Source organism: Phaethon aethereus (genome assembly GCF_964289735.1).
Source record: "Phaethon aethereus genome assembly, chromosome: Z".
Lineage (NCBI taxonomy): Eukaryota > Metazoa > Chordata > Aves > Phaethontiformes > Phaethontidae > Phaethon > Phaethon aethereus.
In genome coordinates, this window is record NC_138577.1 from 59,846,648 (window position 1) to 59,873,375 (window position 26,728).

The 26,728-nt window shown below is 43.1% G+C and overlaps 1 protein-coding gene across 1 annotated transcript in view; it reads right to left on the minus strand.

Moving 5' to 3' along the window:
• The window catches only part of SHB (SH2 domain containing adaptor protein B), a gene marked incomplete at both ends in the record, with an annotated part of 78,724 nt that extends 52,419 nt beyond the window's left edge, over positions 1-26,305 (minus strand). The window contains 2 exons of the mRNA XM_082013100.1: positions 5,306-5,423; positions 25,724-26,305. Of these exons, the coding sequence (XP_081869226.1) occupies positions 5,306-5,423; positions 25,724-26,305 (700 nt within the window). The remainder of the gene's footprint in view (positions 1-5,305; positions 5,424-25,723) is intronic.
• Positions 26,306-26,728: the final 423 nt, after the last annotated feature.

The following is a 26,728-nucleotide window of genomic DNA, read 5'->3' on the forward strand; positions in this document are numbered from 1 at the left end:
GATGATGCCTAAAAAAGCAAAGGAAAAATATGGTGTACATTCAAACTTCCAGGAAGGGCACAGAACTGAAGCACTTCTAGGCCTCTAAGAAATCAAGGAACTTATGTACCATATGCTTACCTCAACTGTCAAACCATTGTCCTAACTCAAGGGTCTAGCCTGCCCCAGCTGTCCTTCACTACCCATTGTAGAGCACAGAAAATACAGCTCCTGATCTGGAAAGGACAGAAGTGTTTTTGCCAACACACATCCCTCAAGGTAGGCATGCCCCTCAGATAAGACTTTTGCTTCCCCTCTCACAGATATCCTCCCCACCCTTCCCCATTTTTCATAATGTGCTGCCAGATTAGTTTGAGACTTGAACTGATCTGAATTTTACTATTCAAGTAAACTGATTTCTATATTATAGCATATGTCATGCTAGGCATCTTGTACTGAAAAAATTGTGAGTTGGAGGTAAGGGGCTCCCTTCAAAGTCAAGCAGCAGGTTAGGAAGGGCAACAGACACAATCTGTCTCATTCTTGTAGCCAGTATTCTCTATCATACCTTAAAAGGATAGAGTTCTTTGTGCAACAACTTGACTGACAGTGTATCTCCATCTGAGTGATGATCCAAAATTGGGTCTTCCTTCAAAGGTGAGTTTTAGATGCACTCTATGATCTAGCACACAGATGGCTGTTGTATAAACTGCCTTGATTTGGCATTTGATTGCAAATGTTTCTTGCAGTCTGAGGACTTGACTTAATTCCTTCTGTGAGGCAGAGACACCTAGAAGAGCTGTGTCAGCATGCACAGTTGTCAGGAGAAAGTGGAAAGGCACTATCCCTTCCAGATCACAGGGTATGGCTGGGAGAAGGCCTTATGGCTTTAAAGGTATTTTAAAGGGGAAAAAACCCACCAACATATTTTTCCCCAGCATAGCTATATCCATGAATTGAGGGCACATTTCCTCCTCTCAGGTAAGGGATTACTGTTCCAGTATTTGATGTCTAGTGCAGGGTGATGAGAGTAAATACTCAGGTGGAACCTAACTTCTCTTCCCCTAGCATTCCCTGAGAAGAATGGATGATGGAACAGCTTGGATGTTACAGGCACTACCACTCTGGCCTGACAGTGTCTCAACCGTTCACATGTTCAAATACAGCACCTCCAGCCACTGCTCCTCTAGGGAACTCTCAAGCACAAAGTACCTCCTGCACCTGACCCAAGCAATGACACTTGGTCACAGGCTTGGTAAGGCAGCACAGGCCTGTTTCTGTGATGGGCCAGCTATTGTAGCAGCTACAGACTGACACTAGGGGAAAAATAAGAATTGAAAGCTTGCCTAGGAAAGCAGTGGAAACACCATATTTACAAGACACAGTCTAGCCCTTTCAAGGGAACAATGGGGATTTATACTGCTGTTCCAAGACAGAACAAAGTCTTTTCAGCTATGAGACAGCCCAGATGTAAATCAGCACATGGGATTGCAGCCTTGTGGGGAACCCCAGTCACAATAATGTTATCTTGCATTGTTTCTTCTTTTCTCTTCTCTTTGCCTCCGATCCTTCCTCATTTGTTTCTTGCTAGGTTATGGTTATCCAGGCAGTATCAGCAATGCCAATATCTTCTTATTTTTTTCTCTCTGGTCCACATACTTCTCAGAATCCTTAGAAATCAGCATCTTCTTAGTTATCTCTACTTGTTTTCATGCATGCATGATAGCAGCCAGGCCAGGTTCTCACTCTATGCATAGTCCAGGATACAGTATGTCAGATATTAAGATCACCAAGAACTTACTTCATACATCCATATTTACATTAGGACACCCAATCCCCAAACAGATTGGGGATAAGGCAAAGATACAACACTGTTCCTTTGGCTTTGGGTACATACCCACCCAAGCTGAGAATCACAACACACAGTACACCAGGATCTGTATTCCCAGGTATTTTCTTCAAACCTCTGGCATGGAATTCCTGAATATTGGACAGACACTTATGAGCACAAGCCAGCAGATGTGTTTGGCTGCCAGCTTCTTCATGAATATGTATTTGTTCTCAATATGCTCTACCTTAGGCTCAGGTCAAGCCTTTCCTCAAAAAATCTTTCCAAACTTTGGTGTAAATGTTGCTTTCTTTCAGTCAACATAAGCACAAATCTGGAAAGACAGTATTTTTTGAGGACACTATCATCAAAAGAAACTTCAAGCCTGATTAATCCCAATTCTAACCACAGACAGCACGGAATCAGGTAGACCATTCAATAGTTTATTGAAATCATTGACTTGAAGGTTTTTTGTTTATTTGTTTGTTTAAATTAAACATCAGCTGAGAATGAACTGCATCATAACTGTGAGACCACAGACATTTCCGGAAGGAAGGATAAATTTTGAATGAACGTATTAGTTATTTTGGATATCATACATTCCTATTCAGGTGTAAGCTTACCTTCCCAAATTGAAATGACAGGGTTTTATTTTATATGTACATTTGCTTCTGCCTAATTCTATACTAACTCAAAGAGCATGCAGCATGCACAAAAACTTTAGGCACCTATTTCAAACCAGCCCTTCCCCCTGATTTCCAGTGTTGATCAAGAGTTAGGCTACATTGGTTAAACAAGGAATAACTGCCAAAATGTTGTTTTATTTTCTGTGTCTCCTAAAGTGCATTCTGCTGGGACATGCAAATTCCCCCTCTCTGGGATTAATATGTGTTAAATACGGTCAGAAGGACTTCACCAGATTAAGATAAAGGGATAGCCATATAACATTCTTTTGTTCATCAGACAGCACAGCTAACAAACAAATCAGTAAACATTTTGAGGACAACCAAACTGCAGTCCAAAGGTCTTCTGTAGAAGTAGTAGATAAATAATAGAACTCATCTGAGAAATATAAATAGAATCTTTAAAAACTCTCCAAAAAGATGCCTTTGGATTTTAATTTGTCAAGTAAAACATAAAGGCAACATCTGTGCAACAAAAAAAAAAACAAACAAAAAACCCCACATGCTTAAATATAGTGGAATATAACCTGACCTCACCAAGATTTATGGCAAAACTTTCTCTATTTCTACCAGCCATTAGGACAAGATGACTGGAAACCAAATACCCAGATGTCAAAACACTAACCATCTTCAGGGAGATATCAAGCATCTTCTACTGGCTCAATCAAAGGCATATTCAGAACACTTGCTATATCACTATACTCAATTAAACCCAAGTTTCGAAAGTGCCTTTAACACCTTTGAGAGGTCCTCATGTTTGCTTTACAATAATAAACAGATGTAACAGCTTATCATCTGCACCAAATACCAATTTGGTAGAAGTGTGTCTTGCAGTTGCAAGGGTACACAAATGTACTGTCCCTTTACTTTAGCCAAGCTATCTGGTATTGTCCACTAAACCATCCCACTTATTATGGGTAATCTGGAAAAGGAGATAGAATAAGTTCCTGTCCTAAACACAGGAAAAAATAAATCAAAGTGCAGTAAAGTTCACAGTTAAAATTAGAAATGTTCATCACCACTGTATAAAGAGCAAGAATGTATTTGGACTAATTTGTTTTTCTGAGAAATTACTCAACTAGAATCAACAGATTTACACCAATATGAAATTAAAGCTCCCAGCCCCTCTATAAGATACTGAAAACTTCCAAACAATATAGTCTATATGTAATTTCCTGTGTCTCTCTTCAGAAATATTTAAGAAAAGAAAAATAGGAACACTTGCATGAAAAAAGGATCTTTGTATCCAACAGCCTCATCTTCCCCCACTGATTAATCTTTCCTGAGGACCCAAAACAGGAGCTGCCAATAGAAAAGGAAAGCATACAATCAACTTAATTGGGCACAAGGGTGACTTCTACCTCATAATGAGAAAGAGGACCTGCTGTATAAATCTGAGAAATGTACAATTGATCTGCACAAAGATGGGTGTTGACTGAGTCAAATCATCATAATTTAAAAACATATGGCCCCATACACCAGAAAGGTTTGTGGATTGCACAGCCAACAAATAGGAAATGGGTGCAGGTAATATGAGGAAAATACATGGAAAATACAGTTGCATAATGCCAGGACAACGAGTTCAAACAACTCAAACTTCTACAACAATAACACCATTAACCACCTTCCCACATGACAGAAAAGGAAGAATGCTACCAAGAACAGCAGTTAAAGGTTCACTGGCATCCTAAAATGTCTCATTTTGACCACTGGTACAAAAGACAGGAAGGAAGGAAGGAAGGAAGGAAGGAAGGAAGGAAGGAAGGAAGGAAGGAAGGAAGGAAGGAAGGAAGGAAGGAAGGAAGGAAGGAAGGAAGGAAGGAAGGAAGGAAGGAAGGAAGGAAGGAAGGAAGGAAGGAAGGAAGGAAGGAAGGAAGGAAGGAAGGAAGGAAGGAAGGAAGGAAGGAAGGAAGGAAGGAAGGAAGGAAGGAAGGAAGGAAGGAAGGAAGGAAGGAAGGAAGGAAGGAAGGAAGGAAGGAAGGAAGGAAGGAAGGAAGGAAGGAAGGAAGGAAGGAAGGAAGGAAGGAAGGAAGGAAGGAAGGAAGGAAGGAAGGAAGGAAGGAAGGAAGGAAGGAAGGAAGGGAGGGGAGGGAGGGAGGGAGGGAGGGAGGGAGGGAGGGAGGGAGGGAGGGAGGAAGGAAGGGAGGGGGAGGGAGGGAGGGAGGGAGGGGGGGAGGGAGGGAGGGGGGGAGGGAGGGAAGGAGGGAGGAGGGGGAGGGGGGGGGAGGGGGGGAAGGAGGGAGGAGGGGGAGGGGAGGGGGGAGGGGGGGAGGGGGGAGGGGAGGGGGGAGGGGGGAGGGGGAGGGGAGGAGGGGGAGGGGAGGGGGGAGGGGGGAGGGAGGAGGGAGGGGAGAGGGAGGGAGGAAACTACACAAAGACGTAGCTTTGCAGCCCTCCTCCAGCAGAGGGAAGACCAAGAAGTTGGAATCTGACTGAGGAAAAAAAGGCCATAAGCAAAACTGATCAATCGTTTTTAAGTGAACTAGCACATCATGCTTTGACCATCCCTACTGCGTACAGAGATGACAACCTTGACATTGCCAAGCTGAGCAATACCCTCTTCAACTCTCATTGCTCACATTTTCATCTTCCCACATGACAGCACAAATCACTGATACTCAACAGTGATGTCCAGAGCAGTACTTTTAGATATAAAGGCATGTGTAGGCACATGAAAAGACTCCATGGTATTTGCATGGAGCATCTTCAGAAACATGGTTTTGCATATGCCAAACATTTCTCTTTCATAGCAGCTGTAATATCCATGTGAACTGCCATGCAATTAAAGCTCACATGTGCAATTGTCTTTTCTTACCAGTCATTATCCTCTGGGCTTCGTATGGTTCCATATAGCCAGCATTCTCCCCTTTTCCCATTCTGTTCAACTCACTTTTGGCATCAAAAGGATCTGAGTAGTCATCAGCTATCAACACCTGAAAGACAGAAAAATAACTGTTACTAGAATCTCCTCCAGTCAGATGTGTAAACCAGAAGGCAGTGTAACACCCTACCAGCCTTTGGTTGTAGGGTTTTTTAAACCCATTTTCACATCTAGCTGCACACTATGCCATCTTCAAAGTACAGTCAGAGTTCAGAGGACAAATACACAATTGCCACAAATCAGTTACTAAATGGTGTTGAAATAGAAGTGTGCTCCTGTTCATATGAGAAACCTCATAAAGACAGACTCTATGTTAAAAAACTTCTGACTAGCACAAGACATGGAATAATTGGGTTGAACAAATTAGAAAGATCCAATCAGTCAGCACATTCATTCCAGTGCAATTGTTATCAGAGAATTTGCGAATATTTAGCAAAAAAACCACACTTTCACTTACACTTACTTCACCCCCTCTGCTTTTTAGGTTTATCAGCTACAGCTGAAAATATTGCTAAAAATTTTTCAGAGAAATATTCACTGTATTTATAAGAAGCTTTGTAGTTTTAGTTCTCAGTTGAAAAGGAACAAGATACAAAACAAACTTTTTGTTTAAACTTAGTTCCTTAAACCCACCTGTGCAATTCTTTCTCTAAGGAACATTATATTTACCTGCATTTTGTGAACTGGGACAAAAGGCAGCAAAAAGAAACTGTCAGAAGAACAAGTTTCTTTCCTCCACTAGGAAAACAGAAGAAAATGAAGGTAGAAAATCTCACCGCTTACTCTACAGTATCATATTCCTTGGACCCCTCAAAATCATTGTATGCTGTGTAAATCCCATTGGTTATATACACTTTTTAGTCAGATCATTAAAGTAACAGGAATCATTTCTCCCTGTTACTGAAGGGGTAAAGTTAATCTCTATTTCTAGAAGCTGACAAGGGGACCAGGGCAAAGAAAAAAAAATCCTCATATGAGAATTACCGCAGAGCACAGAAATGTAATGTAGGAAAGACAAAAGAGTCTGAAGCAGAGAAATCAGAGGCAGGTCTCATCATCAGAATCCCCACAGAATCACAAAATAATTCAGGTAGGAAACGATCCCAGGGAATCCAACCCCTCACTAAAGCAGAAGCTAAAGGGTTCTGCCCTGAAAGCCTGCTCTCTTTAAGAGGGATTTTTCAACCAAGACTCTTTCTGTCCCACCAGTTACTTTATATCTACATCAGTAAGACTTACAGCAGACTGCTACTCCAACAGCTTCAGTCTTTTCAACAAAGAACCAGGAGTACATTGCTCTCTAAGAGACTGAGGCTGCATCTGCTTCTGTCTCCTGTTGACTGCATACCCCACTAGCCAGTGCAAAAAACAGGACATAAGCATTTCCAGATAAAACACCTGCATAAATGCCATGGAGTAAATGAACACTGTATTGGGAAAGGCACGGATGCTCAAGATTAGGGAACAAAACATATAACACACTTCAGAGTCACTACTCAGGCCATGCAACACTGACACACTGCAATTTTATACTACTTACTTTGCTTACAAAAAAAAACCCATACCAAATAAAAAAAAACAGTCAACCAAAAAAATCCCACCACATTCCTCAGCATAAGCTCCTAACTCTAAACTACAGATCACTTGCAAGCATACCCCAAAGAAGGGATATTTTAGAAAATGTATTTTTTATTACTGAACACACAGATGTGAGTGTCAGAGCAAGGCTTAGCTGTCCTACAGTCACAGGCTAACAGATGGGATACCAAAGTATCTGGGATTGATGTTTTAATTATAAATTAATTGTGTTTTCCTCCACTCAAAGTTTAAAGCAGCTGGAAGTTCCTGTTTGACCACAACCAACCAGACTGACATGGATAATAGCGGGAGGAAAAAATAATTCTTTCTTTCACATAGTTTCCGAAGTTGTTGCCTCATTATTGCAAAAAACACTTAACCCAAAGGAAAAAAATCCCCCCACATACATCTGGCAATGTATACAAAGCAGCAAATCAAGTGACAGAAGCTGCACACACTTAACAGAAAGACAACAATGTGTATCATGCAGCAGTAATTTTTCCTAGTCACAAGGACAGGTTTATCTCCAAAAGTGCTGCAGTTGAAATGCCATCCATTTAGTCTTCTGATGCCATCCTGTCAAGAGCTGTGTTTGTCTCCTGTTACAAATGTTGACAAGTAATACTTGCCAATTCTTAGCATAATTGTACTAAAACATGAAACAGAAAGCTAACACAGTTATTTGATATTTCTTCTTCTCCATTTACCAAAAATATACTAGGAGGAAAAGTATACATATAAAATGCTGTAAAACAAGATAAAAATCAAGACTGATTTGCTTTAACCATAATGGTAATATGTTAAAGAGCTTACTGTACCAAACATGAACAGAAAGACTAAAACAACTAACTTGTTCTTCAGAAGAGGTCTAACAAAGTAAAAGCTGCTTTCTAAAAAGGAAATTAAAGAAATATAAGATGGTCCAAAGCCCCATCATTTCATTATTGTATTTATTACTATTATTACATTTTATTATCTGTAAATCTGTACCAGATCAGATAGAAGCTGGAAATATATCCACTACAGTAATCCCTGGAGTGAAAACCTCCCCTAGCTTGGACAATGGGTGTAAAGTCCTCCCCTTCAGATCAATAATAGTGTCACAATTGCTATGAGATTCTATACAACTCACCAGAACTACGTTTTCAATCAGGTCACCTATCAAATTTGTTAGATTGGGCAAACCTGCTGCTCCAATGACCACCCCCAAAAAAACCCACACCTAAAATGAATGAACTAAACAAAAAAACCCGAAATAAATCCCAAACTGACTTTTCAGCACTCAGTCAGGCATAAGGAGCTGTCTGCTTCACCCTCCTGGAGCTGTATACCTATATTTCCTTATTAAAAGTAGCTTTACAGTTCTGGGCTGTGAGAGGGCTCCCCGGGTGACTGTTACTGTTTCCACATATATCAATGTCTACTAATTCTAGCCTAGATAGAGCAGCTGGCTAGTGCCAGCATTTTATTTCTTCTATACTTGCTAACAGCTGTAAATTTTCCACTTCTAGGATGTCTCAAGTTTTTCTACTCCTTTCAAAAAGAAGCCTTCATTCAAAAAGGCTTGAAAACTTCAAATAAGTATGCTTGTTAGTTCTATTACAACTTATCTGCTCTAAATGTCTAAACTCTTTTTTACAATCCCATTATGGAAGTTTATTTCCTCTGTTCTCAGAGATCCCAGCCAGCAAAAGGGTTCCTACTCTGCAAGTCTCTGTGCCATCTCCTCTGAAGTTACTTTTACCTTAGCAAGCTCACCTTCCAAGCCTATATGCAGTAGGTCAGACAAAGTGAAACAAAGCACAGACAAAGTATTTGGATGAAGGACAAGGTTCTGAGTACAAGGGTTTTCTATTCATGGTACACATAATAAACAAAGCATTTTCTTCATCCCAGAGGGTACAAATACATTGTCCTCATACCCCTTCATTCCATCTTCACAAAGCACAAACTTATCAACCTCACATGTAAGTTCTCTTCACAAGCTTGTGAGTACCCAACGTACATCCCTTGCATGTGCAGTGGGTCTCTGCAGATCATGATCTTAATCGCCTCCATGCCATTGGGGAAGATCCAATGTGAGAGCACCACATGCACCAGAGCCACCTCTCCCCATGGGCATGTAGGAAGAGGCCTTCCCATGTGATAACCAAAGTGCCTCCATGTTCACCAGGGCTCATCAGTGTTCCAGGCAGGGATATTTGTGTTGTGGGGGTTTTTTTTCCCCAACAACATTGCAGCCACTGCCCAGCAAACTGTTTGCAGTCAGCCGTTTGTTTTCTATGGTCCAGAGGCCAAGGCCAGCACAGAAGATCCCAGCTTAGGGCCTGCCCCTCCCACATTTTGGCTTAAGTGTGCTTCCAAGGCAAATGGCTAAACTCGACCAACTGGCCTCCAGGTTGACCTTTCATGTTAGTAACCTGAAAAACACAGTACAGGAAAGAGAAGGGAATTAATGCTATCCATTGCCTATGAATGCATTCCCTCCCAGAAGTCTCAACTAGTCAGACCACCCAGGATCTAATGCTGTACCTGACACATCTGCCTTAGACACAATCAGAGTATGGCACCATGCTGAGGTTTCATAATTGCAGGCTAGAGATGGCATCCACACACAGTGTCTGACGTTTGGAGCAGGACACAGTTAACTTGCTCTCCTATCTGCCAAATCCAGACACCTTCCATGTGGGTCCTACCTGTCAAAATGAGTCACAGCTACCAGAGAATCTCCAGAAGGACTCAGGCAGCCATTCAGCTTCTAAATTTGTGTCTCAATTGGCTGCATTTGTCAAGGCTATTGTTAAAGACGTGTAGCTTATCTCTTCACAGAATGCAAGATTATCAGAGTGGACTGTGAGCTCCTACAACTACTGATTTGGCTCAGGGGCTGGTGCCATCATCAGAATTTTGGGTTTTTTGACCACAGGGTGTTTTATGCAGCACCGGGCCTCCTCGCAGCAGCTGGAGTGCAACTGTCTCCAAGGGGCAAAAGGATTCTTGCTTATGAGCTGGCAGGCCTCATAGAGAGGGCTTTAAACTAGGTTTGAAGGGAGAAGGGGATAAAATCAGGCTCACTAGAGATAAGCCTAGGTGTGGCATGCCAGAGTTGAAATCGATAGCCCGGCTTAAGTGCATCTACACCAATGCACGTAGCATGGGCATCAAACAGGAGGAGCTGGAAGCCATTGTGCAGCGGGACAGCTATGATGTAGTTGCCATCACAGAAACATGGTGGGATGCTTCTCATGACTGGAGTGCTGCAATGGATGGCTATAAGCTCTTCCGAAAGGATAGGCAAGGAAAAGAGAGGTGGTAGGGTGGCTCTGTATGTTAGGGAGTGTTTTGACTGTATAGAAATCAATCATTGTGAAGACCAAGTAGAGTGCTTATAGGTAAGGATGAGGGGGAAGGCCAATGAGGCAGATATCTTGCTGAGAGTCTGCTACAGGCCACCCAACCAGGACAAAAAGACAGATGAGACATTCTATATGCAATTGGTAGAAATCTCGCATTTGCTGGCCCTTGTTTTTGTAGGGGACTTCAATCTACCGGACATCTGCTGGAAGTATAACATGGCAGAGAGGAAACAATCTAGGAGGTTCCTACAGTGTGTGGAGGATAACTTCCTGACACAGCTAGTGAGTGAGCCCACCAGGGGAGGTGCCTTGCTTGGCTTGCTGTTTACAAACAGAGAAGGACTCGTGAGAGATGTCATGGTCGGAGGCCGTCTTGGGCTTAGCGACCATGACATGATAAAATTCTCAATTGTGAGCAAAGTAAGGAGAGGGGTCAGCAAAACTGCTACCATGGACTTCCAGAGGGCAGACTTCGGCCTGTTCAGGTCCCTGGTTGAGAAAGTCCCTTGGGAGACCATCCTGAAGGACAAAGGGGTCCAGGAAGGCTGGACAGTCTTCAAGAAGGAAATCTTAAAGGTGCAGGAGCAGGCGGTCCCCATGTGCTGTAAGAAGAGCTGGTGGGGAAGGCAACTGGCCTGGCTGAACAGGGAGATTTTGCTGGGACTCAGAGGAAAGAGGAGAGTTTATCACCTCTGGAATAAGGGACAGGCAACTCACAAAGAGTACAAGGATCTCATTAGGTCAAGCAGGGACAAAATTAGAAAGGCAAAAGCCCAGCTAGAGCTCAATCTGGCCACAGTTGTAAAGGATAATAAAAAATGCTTCTACAAATATATTAACAACAAAAAGAGGGGCAAGGAGAATCTCCATCCCCTACTGGATACGGCAGGGAACATTGTCGCCAAGGATGAGGACAAGGTTGAGGTACTTAATGCCTTCTTTGCCTCAGTCTTTAATAGCCAGTCCAGGCATCCGCAGGGTATTCAGCACCCTGAGCTGGAAGATGGAGATGGAGAGCACAATAACCCTCCCATAATCCAGGAGGACCTGTTAAGCCATCTGGACACCCAGAAGTCTATGGGGCCTGATGGGATCTACCTGAGAGTACTGAGGGAGCTGAAGGAGGAGCTTGCCAAGCCATCCTCCATCATTTATCAGCAGTCCTGGTTAAACAGGGGAGGTCTCGGATGACTGGAGGCTTGCCAATGTGACACCCATCTACAAGAAAGGCCAAAAGGAGGATCCTGGAAACTACAGGACTGTCAGCCTGACCTCCATACCGGGGAAGATTATGGAGTAGTTCATCTTGAGGGTGCTCACAGGGCATGTGCAGGACAACCAAGGGATCAGGCCCAGCCAGCATGGGTTCATGAAAGGCAGGTCCTGCTTGACCAACCTTATTTCCTTCTATGAACAGGTGACCCATCTAGTGGATGAGGGAAAGACTGTGGACATTGTCTACCTGGACTTTAGTAAAGCCTTTGACAGCGTCTCCCACAGCATTCTCCTGGAGAAACTGGAGGCTTATGGCTTAGACAGGTGTACTCTTCACTGGGTGAGGAACTGGCTGGATGGCCGAGGCCAGAGAGTTGTGATGAATGACGTTAAATCTGGCTGGTGGCTGGTCACAAGCGATGTTCCCCAGGGCTCGGTTCTGGGGCTGGTCTTATTCAATATCTTTATTGATGATCTGGATGAGGGGAAAGAGTGCTCCCTCAGTAAGTTTGCAGATGACATCAAGCTGGGTGGGAGTGTTGATCTGCTGGAGGGTAGGAGGGCTCTGCAGAGGAATCTGACCAGGCTGGATCAATGGGCAGAGGTCAATTGTATGAGGTTTAATAAGGCCAAGTGCAGGGTCCTTCACTTCGGTCACAAAAACCCCCATGCAATGCTACAGGCTTGGGGAGGAGTGGCTGGAGAGCTGCCCGGCAGAAAGGGACCTGGGGGTGCTGGTTGACAGCCGGCTGAATGTGAGCCGGCAGTGTGGCCAGGTGGCCAAGAAGGCCAACAGCGTCCTGGCCTGTATCAGGAATAGTGTGGCCAGCAGGAGTAGGGAAGTGATTGTTACCCTGTACTTGGCACTGGTGAGGCCGCACCTTGAATACTGTGTTCAGTTTTGGGTCCCTCACTACAAGAAGGATGCTGAGGTGCTGGAGAGTGTCCAGAGAAGGGCAATGAAGCTGGTGAGGAGTATGGAGCACAAGTCTTATGAGGAGCAGCTGAGGGAACTGGGGTTGTTTAGTCTGGAGAAGAGGAGGCTGAGGGGAGACCTTACCGCTCTCTGTAACTACCTGAAAGGGGTTTGTGGCGACGAGGGTGTTGGTCTCTTCTCCCAAGTAACTAGCGATAGGATGAGAGGAAATGGCCTCAAGTTGCGCTGGGGAGGTTTAGATTGGATATTAGGAAAAATTTCTTCACTGAGAAGGTGGTCAAGCATTGGAACAGGCTGCCCAAAGAGGTGGTGGAGTCACCATCTCTGGAAGTGTTCAAAAAACATGTGGATGTGGTGCTTCAGGACATGGTTTAGGGGACACAGTGGTGCTGGATTAATGGTTGGACTTGATGATCTTGAAGGTCCTTTCCAACCTTAGTGATTCAGTGATTCTGTGATTCTTGCTCTATACAAGCCCACCCTATGGCACCCCATACACATTCGGTATTATTTTCTATCATGTAGATCTAGTAATAATAACTTGAGGCATGAGTAACTTCAAGCAAAAGAAACTCCAAAACTTAAATAGAAGTGCACTGATCAAAAGTAAGTGAAAATTATATTTAAGCTTCCATGATCACGGAAATCAACAAGGATTTAGGGAACACTCACAGTAGTTCTCCCTAGCAGGTTGTCTTTTAAAACTCAAAGGAAAAATAAAAGGAGTATGGCTCAGTTACGAGACAAGCTGACAAATTCAATACCATAGCTCTGGCTAAGAAGTCAGTTAGCAGATATAAAATCAAAAAACAACATCTCCCCACCCCCAAAAATAAAATACAAGCTGAGATTCTAGTTTACCCCTCTAATGTATATTAACTAAGGTACAAGCTTCACTTTTGATGAATAGTCTTTGTTCTTCTACAGTTTTAAAAAATACAATTTAAGACCTACATCTATTATTATATTAAATACAAGTTTAAACAAGTATTTCTGTATGCAAAAGCATGATTTGCATATGCAGCCACAGGAAGAAAACAAAGAACATACCTAAATGCATAATTTTGCAGATATTTCTATCTGACTAGAAAACACATTTTAGAGGGAACAAACAAAAAAGAAACCAATAAGAACTTACCTTACTGGAATAATCTGAGCCTTTAGGGGTAACCCCTCTTTGAACTGAAAGGAAATACAAAAGATCTATCCTTGAAACAGCAACTTCAGCACAGAACTGTTTATTTGACTGATTTAGTGGCCATCATGATTAAGGACACACTGTTCTGAAAGAATCCAAGAGGAATTATGATAAATAACATGAAACAAAAAAACAAAAGAGCTCTCCTGTCAGCCAAACCTTTGCGACACTTATTATGGGTGACTCCTTTTTTAGAGGGACACTTATTATTAAATATTAAAAATATATTTATACTTTTTTTTTAAAGGCAGACCATGTATTCCTCTCTCAACTTTTGTGACCAGCAATTAGGTCCACCAATATCGCAGACAAGAACATGCGACTGTCAGCAGAGATATAGATGACAAGAGCACTTAGAAACTGTGAATATGTGTCAGAGAACACAATGGTAACACATTTAACACAATGTAATGAAAATTCCTCATTCTCTCTGAGAATTTACAGTCACAAAAGACCAGTCATTAGCTACAGTAGAAGTCACTCTATACTACATGTTTTTCTATTTTGTTTTGATTTTTTTACAACTATGTGAAATTTTTGACAAACACCAAATTTCTTTCATTGTCCCCAAGCGATCTCCAGGTCTCACATGCCAAACATGCCCTAAGCAGATGTTCCCCTAAAAATAATGTTTTCATTTAATGCTCAGACAACTAAATATCTGAAAGGTCTCTGATGATGAAGCCTGGACAAAGCCTGCATACAGGACTGCGAAGTTTGGTCTGGGTTTGTTTTCAAAATGAATAATGACTTGCACTTATGCTTTCTTCCACAAAGCACTGAATTCAAGACACTGCTTGGAAATCCTCCCCATAGCCTCAGTACTGCTTTTTTTCAAAATAAAGTTCACAGCCTTAGAAAACCTGCAAATACAGTGATCTGTACATAGTTGAATTTATAAAAGGATCAGCAGAAGGATCAGGAAGCGTAAAAGAAGGATTATTAATACCTTGCTAATGAGTCAGAAATTTAGATCATTATTCTAGAGGACTACTCTACAGATGGAGGTGTGTATAGAGCTTTTCCTTCTACTCCTAAATTTGAGTGTTTGAAAGACCTGCATCAGTTCTGCCCCTGGAAGAAATCACAGGCTTCGTTCATAGCTTTGATTTGCAGAGGGGGACACGTTCCTTGCCTAAAATGTAACTGACGCACAAATTGGGAAAAGAAGCTCCTAAATTTCTGAGACAGGTGTGGACTGGTAGTGAGTTTTTTCTGTTGGGAAAAAAGAAAGAAAAAAGCCCAGTATTTAATAACAGGCTTTCAAGACCTGCTCCCACATACACAAGGCATAGTTTTCAGAGAAGATTAATTGCTCTTTACAGTTTCTACAAGTCCACACACAGTGACAGGACCCAACTGCTAACAAGCTGATATATAAACAGCACTTCTTGTCTTCCTGCCTCCCCATTTCTCTCCTCTATGCCCTTGATTCCCTCAAGCAGTAATTGCAGTTCCCTGTTATGTCTCCTATACCAAACAGTATCAGTGAGCTTGGGGAGCAAAGGGGCTTGTAAGAAAAACAAACCAAAAAACCAAACCAAAACAAAAAAAGAATAGGCATTTCTTCAGTGATTCAAGCAAATACAATGGCAAACTTGCCACCACAAGATCTGATTGCAAACCAAAAGTTTACTAGCGAACTTGATGGTTAAAAAAAAGAAACAGATTCATCTTTTTCCTTTCTAGATCCTTTCTCCTCATTAATCAGGCTGAAAGCCACTTACATAAGTTCCAATACATGTTCTTACTGTGCCTGATTTCTTATCTAGAGTATGCCTCTTGAACTACAATAAACTGCATAATCTTATTTTGTCTGTAGAAGGTTTCACTTCCATATATACATCACATTAGAACAGTCCTAATGCTAACAATTTGCTTGTAAGTTTGCCTTAAATTGGGTGTGCAAAAAAGCATAATACAGACCTCTTTCCTTATCTGAGCAGTTTTGAAGGAAAGGCTGCAAATAATATCTGTACTCTCATGCAGTAGTAAGAAAGATGGATTTATGGTGGCGCAACTGTTGAAAAAGCATTGTGTAATGCTGTTTTAGCTATGCTTAGTGTCTCAGTACTTCTGTGTTCACATGCAGACTTAACTAACCCAGCTCCTGCACACACCCATGTGAAAATTCAGAGGACAATCTACAGAAGCAAGCACAACTCATTCCTTCTTGCTGATGAGCACCAGTATTCAGGCCTGCTTTAGTGTCCTCACAATATCGTTCTCTCCCATTGACTCACCCAGCCATGCCCAACTGTATACACATGCACCTGATTGAACAAAGCCCTATTCATTCTTTCATGCTTTTGCAAAAGAAGGTATGCTGTATGATTTAAAGACCATAGTCAGACTAACTCCACATTCACTTATGGCACAGATTCATCTACAGAATGGGGAAAAACATTCCAGTTGGACAGAGCTGTACCTTAGATCCTGCACTACTGTCCTTACAGAAATGTACTATATTAGCATAACACAAGTCTGTCATCAACACTCAGGCTCCAGAGCAGTTTTTGAACATCAGAGTTACATTAAGACTTAGGTTCCTTGAGATCTCTGAAGACAATTAAACCACTCTTCTGCAAGGTTAATATGAAAGCTAGACCAGGTTGTTTGGGGTCTGGTCCACACAAGTTTTGAAAGCCTCCAAAGATGGAAGGTCCACAATCTCTTTCTCAGCAATATGCATGTTTATGTATATAAAATAACATCTAACAATGATAACTATGTATCTTATATATTTATCATATTTTTGTGTATATATGTGTGTATGTACATACATATAATGTACATTTCAGAACCTTACAAAGAATTTCAACATAGGTAACAAGAAAACCTAAATTTACTTAAATAAAACTGGTAGACTACAGCAACAGTTTGAGATGAGACAGAAGATGTGTAGACCAGAATGTGATTAAGTAGGCATTTGAATTCCATTCACAGATATTATGGTTCCCATGAAGATGGAAGACATGCAAGTGCTACACTGTTGAACTGCTCTGGACTTAGCTCAATAATTTAGACAAATCCTTACACAAGTAATATGTGGTATCCACCATGTAGTTTTCACTGGTATTTAAAGTCAGAACCTGTAAGGCAACAAATCTGCTGTTGGCATTTTGACTCTTTTCACCTGCCTTCTTTTGCAATCCATGCAAACTCCAGCATATCCAATTTAGCCTTATCCAACATTTAGCCATATTCAGATTGTTACTACCTTTTGAAGTTAAACAATATAACTCCTCTTTGTCTCCTATATTTATTAGCTTTAGCAGTCTGAAGACTTTAATTAGAATTGCTGGTTGAACATAAAAACATGATTACAAAAGAAAGTGTTGTCATAGGGGCATATCTGACTACTACTATTAATGTTATATGTTCCTCTAATACTTTTAATAAGCTAACATTTACTCACAGATGCAAATTTAGCTTTTACAAGTAATACTCCAGGGTATTTATATGTGACCTAGCAATCTACAGATATTGCAAGAGCATGAATTGCATCTACAGCATGCAGTTTCTTTTCCTGTCTCCAACAAGTGGTCAGCTGCTAGAAGCAGGTCAAAGTTTTCACTTACTGAATCAGCAAAGACATGTAAAAGCAATGGATTACTTCCCTCTCTCCCACAGCTAGCTTTTTTGGGTATAGATCCTCACAGCAATCAACAGACAGAAAGATTAATTGCTGAACTTAATGCAGAAGTTGTAAGAGGTAAACCAACTGCAAAATACACAAGACAAGCTTGTAATAGGCATGCCAGTGCTAGGACCTGGAAGGCTACTGCATGTGATGATACCCTTCCACGCGTATCCCTGCAGCCCACCTGACCTCTCTCAAAGATAAGGCATCAACCTGCTAAGCAGCAGTAGGGCCACATGGTTCCTCTTTCTGCACCACAAAACTAAGGGGAGGAGAGCAAGTGGTGCACCACCCTTCTGCCAGCTCAGCGAGGCCCAGCTGTGTAGCTCCAGCCTATCATCCTATAAAGAAAAACACAGCCAGCATCCTGCTGTTCTGCTCAGAGGTCTGCACACAGCTGGTCACTTCTGAAGTCAGGGTGTTTCAGTCTCACCTTCAGCTGCTATTGTAAACCATTTGTGCCCCCTTACACCTTCCTTTCAGCAACAGAAGCATGTTGACTTCTCCAGCAAACTAAATGCTCTAACTTCAGAGTGGTAGGAGACACTCTGCTTTCCAGGTGCAAGACAGCCACTCTACAATACTATGCTACAGCTGGAAGACCAGTACAACAACCTGGATATATCAATCCAGCAACAGCTGCCTATTATCACAAGGCTTCTCTAGACTTAATGCCAAAGAGTGACCAACCTCAGCCCCACCAACAATTTTCCTCATAACACAATGGTGGTGGAAAATTCTGTATGATTATCGTGTTCCCCTGACACTCAGGACTCACCGAGTTGCATTACCCTGGGTGGAAAGTTGTTCCAGAAGTCCCCATTCCCCAGTCTGATATTCAGCTTTACTCAAGCCTGTTTGATGGAGCAGACAAACATTATAGCCCAGCACTCAGTCCACACTGGACTAGGTGAAAACAGCCCTAAGACAAATCTCACTCCCTGATGAGCCAAGATCCCTACACCACAGCTCAGGACTCCCAGCCAAAATTCCTCCTGGACTTGACATCTCCACCCTGTATATTACAATTTGTCATCTCTTCCCCAATGCCAGATCAGCAGTTAAAATTATTTCAATATTTGGCGGACACATATGCCACCAAGCACCCTCAGAAGTATGAAGACAGCAAGCCCAACTCAACAGTGCCCATGTTCCTTCCATCATCCTTGAAAGCCTTGAAATTTTCCATCCTGGAAACCTGTCAACAACACCTGTGCAGTTCAGTGAGCCCACAATATACAAGTCATCCAATTCAATATACACAGCATCACAACCATGTACAGGCCAAATCAACCATCCATGGATTCACAGAGTGTAGTGTAACACATTAGAGTTGGGAGCTGCACCCCACAACCAGACTTCTCTGAGTGCCCCACTGGAACTTTCCCTGTGTGAGCTTCATAACAAGAGTATGGGAGGCAGGGAGGAAAAGACAGGTATTCATCTGCAGCCTTAGGGACAATTGTTCTTCTCAAAACAGAATACAACAAGCATTCTAGGCAGCTCTCAACATTGCTATTATTAATCTTGGAGCATCTGGCAGTTTTTATTTTCTCCTAGGTTACAAGCTTCTGATGCTTATCTATCTTTGAGGCATTTGTCTAATCATCACTGTAGAAAAATCGTTCCCAGAATTTACCAACTCATTCAGCTCACATTCTTCATTGCTGCTGCAATCTCAATAATTTTGCACTGCCTTTACCAGAGATACATGTCTGTCAGCCACAGCAGAGTTTCTCAAATGAATTTCAGGTTTTAAACTGCCTGCAGTGGCTTTTCATTCTTCAAGAGTCCCTGCAAATCTCTGGCAGGGCAATCACACCAATCACAATGGCTAACCAGCTTCTTTCTTTAATGTAGACATGTCAGGATATTGGAGACAAGAGAGGAGCACTGGAGATGGAGGCAAAGCAATACCTCTCCAGTCTGAAATGGAGGGAAATTAGTCACAGATCACAAAAGCCCCAGCAAGCTGGACCAATTCTTTCTCATTAACTGGCAGGATATTCTCCCATTTTAACGCTAACCAAGCATTTACTCCTTTCTACACCCACCACAGGCAGTTACACAGAAGGCATGAAATCTAACAAGCATGAAATTTGGCATGAAATTTAAGTCCAAATGCCAGATTCTGCACCTGGAACAGAGGAACGCCAGTCACAAGTATAAATTGGGAGAGGAGTGGCTAGAGAGCCGTCCTGCAGAAAGGGATGTAGGGATGCCAGTTGATAACACGTTCAATATGAGTCAGAAGCATGCCCTGGCAGCCAAGAGAGCAAACCACACCCTGGGGTGCATCAAATACAGCACAACCAGCCAAAAGAGGTGATTATCTCGCTGAATTCAATATTGGTGTAACCTCACCTTGAGTATTGTGTGCAGTTCTGGGCCCCGCAATTTGAGAAAGTTATTAAGGCACTCGAATGTGTCCAGAGGAGGGCAACAAAGCTGGTGAAAGGGCTGGAAGGCATGTCCTGTGAGGAGTGGTAAGGACTTTGGAAAAAAGGAGGCTGAGGTGTGCCCTCATTGATCTCTACATCTTCCTGAGGAGGGGAAGTGTAGAGGGAGGTGCTCTTCTCCCTAGTATCTGATGACAGGACATATGTGAATCATTCAAAGCTGTAAAGTACTTGAAGTCCACTGCAGCCACAAGTGGTTCTGTTAGTTTTTCAGCTAGAACCGAAAACTATGGTCAGGAAGTACAAATGACGCACTTGGTAGATGAGGGAAGAGCAGTGGATATTGTCTACCTGAACTTCAGTAAGGCCTCTGACACTGTCTCCCATAAGATCCTCGTGTACAAACTATTGATGTATAGGCTTGATGAGCAGACAGTGAGGCAGATTGAAATCTGGCTGAACAATGAGGTCCAGAGGGCAGTGAACAGTGACACAAAGTCTAGTTAGAGTTCAGTGACTAGTGGCATACCCCAGGGGTCAATACTGGGTCTAGCCCTATTTAGCATCTTCATTAATGATCTGGATGATGAGGTAAGTGTACATTCAGCCAGTCTGCAGATGACATCAAACTGGAAGGAATGGCTGAGATACTAGCAATATATACTGCCATCCTGAGGGACCTCTACAGCCTGGAGAAATGGGATGACATTAACCTCAAGTTCAACAAGAAGTGCAATGTCCTGTGCCTGGGAAGGAGCAACTCCATGCACCAGCACATGCTGAGGGCTACCCAGCTGGAAAGCAGTCTAGCAGAAAAGGACCTGAGGGTCCTGGTAGACACCAAGTTGAACACGAGTCAGCAATGTGCCCTTGCTATGGGCAAGGTGAATTCACCAGAAGGTGAATGGCATCCTGGGCTATATTAGGTATACCATTGCCAGCAGGCCAAGGGAGGTGGTCCTTCCCCTCTCCTCAGCACTGGTGAGGCCACACCTGAGAGTGATGCATGCAGTTCTGGGATCATCACTACAAAAGAGACATGGAATGAGTCCAGTAAAGGGCCGCAAAGATGATGAAGGGAATGGAGCACCCCAAGTATGAGGAAAGGCTGAGTGAGCTGGAACTGTTCAGCCTAGACAAGAGGAAGCTCACGGGGGAATCTTATCAATGTATATAAATACCTAAAGAGAGGGTGTGAAAAGAACAGAGCCTGGCTCTTTTCAGTGATACACAGTGACAGGACAAGAGGCAATGGACACAGACTGAAACACAGGAGCTTCCATGTGAACATCAGGAAATACTTTCTCCCCTGGTAAAGGTGACTGAACACTGGCACAGGTTGCCCAGAGAGGCTGTGGTGTCTCCACCCTTGCAGGTATTAAAAAACTATCTGGACATGGTCCTGCGCAACTGGATCTGTGTGGCCCTGCTTGAACAAGGGGGGCTGGACAAGATGATCTCTAGAGGTCCCTTTCAAGCTCAACCATTCTGCAATTTTGTGATTCTGTCCTTGCAGTAAAGGCTAAGTGAGTATGGTTCATAGACATTAGCTACAGAGGTTGCATGGAAAGTGGTGGAAGCAGGACAAAGTTCCACCACCCTGCCCAGTTCCCTTATGGGCATTTGTACTACAGTAAAAAATACAGCTTGTTGCCTTCACATGTGGTCTTTCCCAAGCCATTCATGCACGTTCACAAGACTAGTGGCCACCGATATCTTTTTCTTAAGAACTCTGACTCCAAGGCAGAGCTATATGCCAATGGGAACCACATGCAGAGAGGAAGACTGTTTTGGAGTAGAACCAATTGGAAAGAGTGGCAGCCTGACCTGTTGCTGCAATGGATTAAACAGGGGAATAAGACATGGAGTTACATTTGTAGTTTAGGATCTCTAGAAACTATGTACTTCCATATAAATAAACCCAACACTGTTTAGACATCTTTCAAGTGTTTTCTTAGTGCACGTCAAAATACCAGCTGCAAGATACTGTTAAATACACCTGACTTGTTCTCACTTGCAAGATCAAATAAAACTTTTAACTTCCATATACAGAAATGGGACAAACATCTTCTCAATGTTTACTAAAAGGTTTTAATTACATACAGATAGTAGTAATGTTCCATGGAGCCTAAGCACTTTCATGCAAGACCTTAAAAGTTCAAACAGCATTAGTTCAAACAGCAATAGACCATAGTCTATTGCAATATCAGAGAGGTACTTCTTTCTTCTATAATGGGGGAAAAGCTTTTGAGGCCAATAGTTTTAGCCCTCATGCTTAGCTAGCAGTCAGATCTCTGCACTACACACTTCTTATATAAATGTAGAATTCACACACAGACATTGTTTTCAGACCTTTGTAAGTCAAGGCAGCAACTATGCTGCCCTGAACAGTTTCCTGTCTGATTGCTGCTGTCACACAACATTTACATGCTTTTGCAATGGATCAGCTCTGCCTGTGCAGAACTGAGCTATTTTCTATAGCATCAGATATGTCCTGTCCTGTGGAGATCGATCTTGCAACTTGCAGTGTCTTCTGCATTCAATATACAGAACTGCTGCACAGTCCTGCCGCCATTGCACAGAGGGAGTGCAAAATGCTGCTCATTACGAAATAAGTATCTTTTAAAGGACAAGTATGCTACAAACCCAGCGTTTAAATCCTAAGAACTTCCTGCAATGGAGTATGATACAGTTGCTCTTTGAATAGTGTTCCAGGTTCTTCAGCTGCATAGCAGGCAGAGAAATGTTTAGGTTCAAAAAAAACTGTAATAGATAGGAAAATACACAAAGTATCCTTTCACAGACACTTTCCCCTCAACTATTACTATTTTCATGGATTTACACACACCACACAATGCCAGATAGGGAAGAGTCACTCAAGAGGAGTTCAAGTGATTCTTTTAGATCCCCAGTTCATCAGGTGATTTGTCTATTGAGTTGATGTTAAGCCAAGTCTTGCATTTATTCTTACCTAAATACAGTAGCTGCCAGGTTGTTCCAGCATATAACTACATGTTGTTGCGCCTGGTCTGCACTCATTTGTTTGCCACAGGAGAGCTAAAAAGTTAACTTGTCCCAGGCCAGCACTAAAGATGGAAGTCAGTAATTTCTTTTTCTCCATACTGGAGGAACTGAGCTGCTTCTGACATGAATTCTAACATAGCCTGCTTTCCCTTGTTTGAAGATAAGCATCACTGTTAAAGCCCCCAAACCTGCCTGATTGTACTACCTAAATAAAAAAATCCATACACCAATTTGAATTCAAAGACATGTGGCAATGGTGGCTCTCCCTTGGACATATGTTGTAGAGGTTAATCACCTCACTATTAAAGATGCATGGCAATTTGGATTTGTCTGCTTCAACTTTAGTTGGTACTTCTATCTCTACACATCAAAGCTCCTGAATACCAGATATGTTACATCTCTGTAGTTACTTTTAAAAGCTGTGCCTGGAATCCTGCAAAATACAATCATGCCTGATAGATGGAGATCTCCTTTACTCCCTGAATCAGCTACTCTATCATTTTTTTGTCCTGGAAATTTCAACTGACCAGTCTGTTGTTATTTACACATTGCCACTGTCCTTTATAAGTAACCACATCAAACAAGCAATTTCCTTCCCATTCCAATAACTCTTTCAAGTTTAACACACAACTGAGCTCTTCAACCAACTCTTTACTGATGACCAGTCACAAAAGTTATAAAATTCCTCACTGAATTTGTTGAAAACCATACCTCTCACTTATCAGTTAACACACAAAGGAAAACAGTACTCCATCCTTGTATGTGAAAAAGAAAAAAACAGAGGTGCTCAAAAAACCCAAGCATTTAGCAAACACTATTGTGTTGTTAAACACTAAGATACTTCTATGATGACAGACCTATATGGCAACTAGATTTTTTTTCATTCCTAAGGTACTTACTAGCTTAAGCTATACTACTTATAGATATTTTCCCTCTCAATCTTTTTAACATTCCTATCAACTCTTCTGAACGTCAGACTTCCAGGTTTTTTGATACCATCTTCACTGTCCCCTCAACTATATCCTTATTGCAGAAGTTCATTTCCACTTGCTTTATTTGCCACTGAACTAGAAACAGTTAACTGAATTCCTAATTTTTTTTCTCCACAGTGAATGACAGGTGCAGGAGAGAAACAGTTCTCTGCCTGTCCACTAGGACCACTGCTTACCAGGTTCACCTGTCAAGATTTTACATTTCAGGACTGAGAAATAAAAGAGATTTTATTTCCATTACTGGGAGGAAATAACACAATTGAACACAAGGCAAGCTATATAGCTCCTCACAACAACTCTTGTGGGTGGGGGCAGGCACACTTACATTTTGAGATGTAGGGACAATTTTATTTCTACATGTGACAAGCAGCTTGTCACATGTAGTTCTCTTTCTCAAAAAGAGAAAGAATGTGACTATGGCATGAGTGCTCCGTATCTTTTTAAAAAAAAAAAATGTAGGCTAGTCATTCAGAGCAAGTTTTAGAACCTGCAGCAAGGGCTTGGGAGCAGCACATAGATTTATCACCACACAAGGTAGCAGGTTACTTAGCAACAGATATAGTTTCTGCTTCAAAAATTCTTTCAGTAGGGTCTAAAATGGAAAGATATTTTAGAAAAGAAAAAGAATAGTAGTTGCACTTGAAAGCATTTCCCGCCCCCCCCCCAGCAGTTATTTTCGCTGAAGTTGCTGAAAGTATCTGCCTAACAGCAGATACACAGTATCAATACAGGCAATTGAAAGAAGAATGAAATTACTGAGACTGTAACATCGTGAGGCGCTAACTTTAATCAATCACTTCCACAAAAGAAGTTGATTCCAGTCAGGAATTACCCCTAAAGTGACAGACATTGTAATAAATTCTATACTTTTAATTTTGTGTCATCACCATTACAAGTTGATTTATTTGGAATTCCATATGGAAAGGATGTAATCCATGAAGTTGTTATGGAAATCTGTCACTATGCAATGCAATCATGTTACATATTTAAACATGTACACACAGATCATTTAAATTGATAACATTCAGCACATACTTAGAATGCCTGTGATGTGACTGTTACAATGAAGTTGTAAATGCCAATTTACAAAATGGAGATACATTCATTTCCAGCGTATGAAAAAAACTAAGCTATACTCACAGGACCAACAGAAGTGGAGGGATATGTGCTATGGTTACAAAATAATTAACACTACTTCCCTCTGCAAAGCCTCCCAGCTGTGACCCAAGTTCCTAAGCCCAGTACTTCTCAGTGCTGTGTCTACAGTATTTTGTTAAGATTTGTAGAGAACAAACTGAAAGACAGGAGAACATTTGCATCTGAGCCAGTAGCTATAGAGTTTGCTTCAGGTACCTGCCAGCTAGAAACAGTTATGGAAGTTGTGATGCTGTTGTAACACAGGACTTTAAACTACTTCATCTTTGACACTAGGAGGCAAAGAAGTTATTACTGAACACATGACAAATTGCCTCCTTAAAAACAGACAGTCTGACTCAGGATGGCATCAGATTTTTTTTGTTTGTTTTTTTGTTTTTTTTTTAATATATGACCACCTCATACCATATACAGTGGGGCTGAGTCCTCAACTTTGGATCACAAGCACGGGGCTTCTCAAGTGACTCTAGGCCTCCCCAGGCACCCCCTCAAGGACTCACATCCTGTTCTGCAGGACCATGCCAACCCAAGATCCTTGGTACCAGTCATGAGGTTGGCAGTGCACTATGCCTGAGAGCAGGGCTAGGCACACCTGCAAACCTGCCTCATCAGAAGGGAAGGAAGTTTGAAAGCCCAGAGCACCACCACTTCATGTGCCAGCCTTGCACATGCCCTGCCTGCCTTGAGATATTAAGAAGGGCCAGGCCAGCCAGTGAAGCATGGTAGAGAGCAATGGCCTCTCCAGATACATTCAGACAGGAGCTAGTCACCTCACCAAAAATCCTCCCAGGGGCTGACATAGCCTCAGCCCTACTATCTAATCTATGGGGGCAGGAACAGGAGCACAACACTTACTTTATCTTTCATAGCAGAGGGGAAAGAGGTCGCAAGCTGACTGGAGCCCTTGTTGAGATTCTTGCCTCCGCCATCGCTGCCACCGTTGCTCTCAACCTTGATAAGCCGGTGCTTGGGGGAGATGTACTTCACGTCGAGCGGCGTTGCCGGGCGTCGCTCGCTGAAACTGCGAAAGAGGTGCGGGGAGCCGGCTGAGCAGGTAGCAGAGGGGCCGGCGCAGCACGACGAAGATGAGAAAGCCTTGGAGGTCGCCTCGCCCGGGTCCTCAGTCGCGGAGTAGTCCGGGCGGCACATGACGCGCAACCTGCGCAGGGACGAGCCGGGCCCGCTGTAGGGGTCCTCGAAGTCGCGGTCTTTCTGGGCGCGGTAGGCGCGGAGCAGGTCACTAGTGTCGTCGCGCAAGCGGCGGTGCGGAAAGCCGGGCGAGGTGTGATGGTGAAGGTGGAGGTGCGGTGGCCCGTCGGGGCGAGGCGCGCTGCCGGCACCGTTGCGTTTTTCTCGGTAGTCGGGCCGCGGAGGCTGCGGGGGATTCTTGGTCTTGTTATTGCCCAGGCTGAAGTACTTATTCAGCCATTTGGCCATCGTCTCTCCCGGCCGCAGCCTCTCAGCAACGCGCGCTGCCTCCAGCGCCACGCACGCCAGCCCCGCTCCCCGCCGCCGCCCGCATGGACAAGCAGGGCGGCGGCGCGGGCTACACGCCCCCCTCCACGCACAAGTCGTTCTTTAACTGCCAATGACTGTAAGGGCTCTGCTTAAGCCCCCGACTTCCCGGCGGAACGGAACCGTTCCCGGCCCGAGCCAGGCGCTCGCCGCAGTTCTGCGCCCTCCCCCGCAGCTCCGGGGCTCTCGCGAGCGCAGCCCCCACTCCTCCGCGCTTGCAGCGCAGCCCGACCTGACCTCAGCACGCATAGGGGAGGCGCAGGACGCATCTGCATACAGGCCTCGCCGTCAGGGCCCGCCCACCTGACGGGCGGTGGCTGTGCGGGGCGCTCCCCTCTGGCCGGA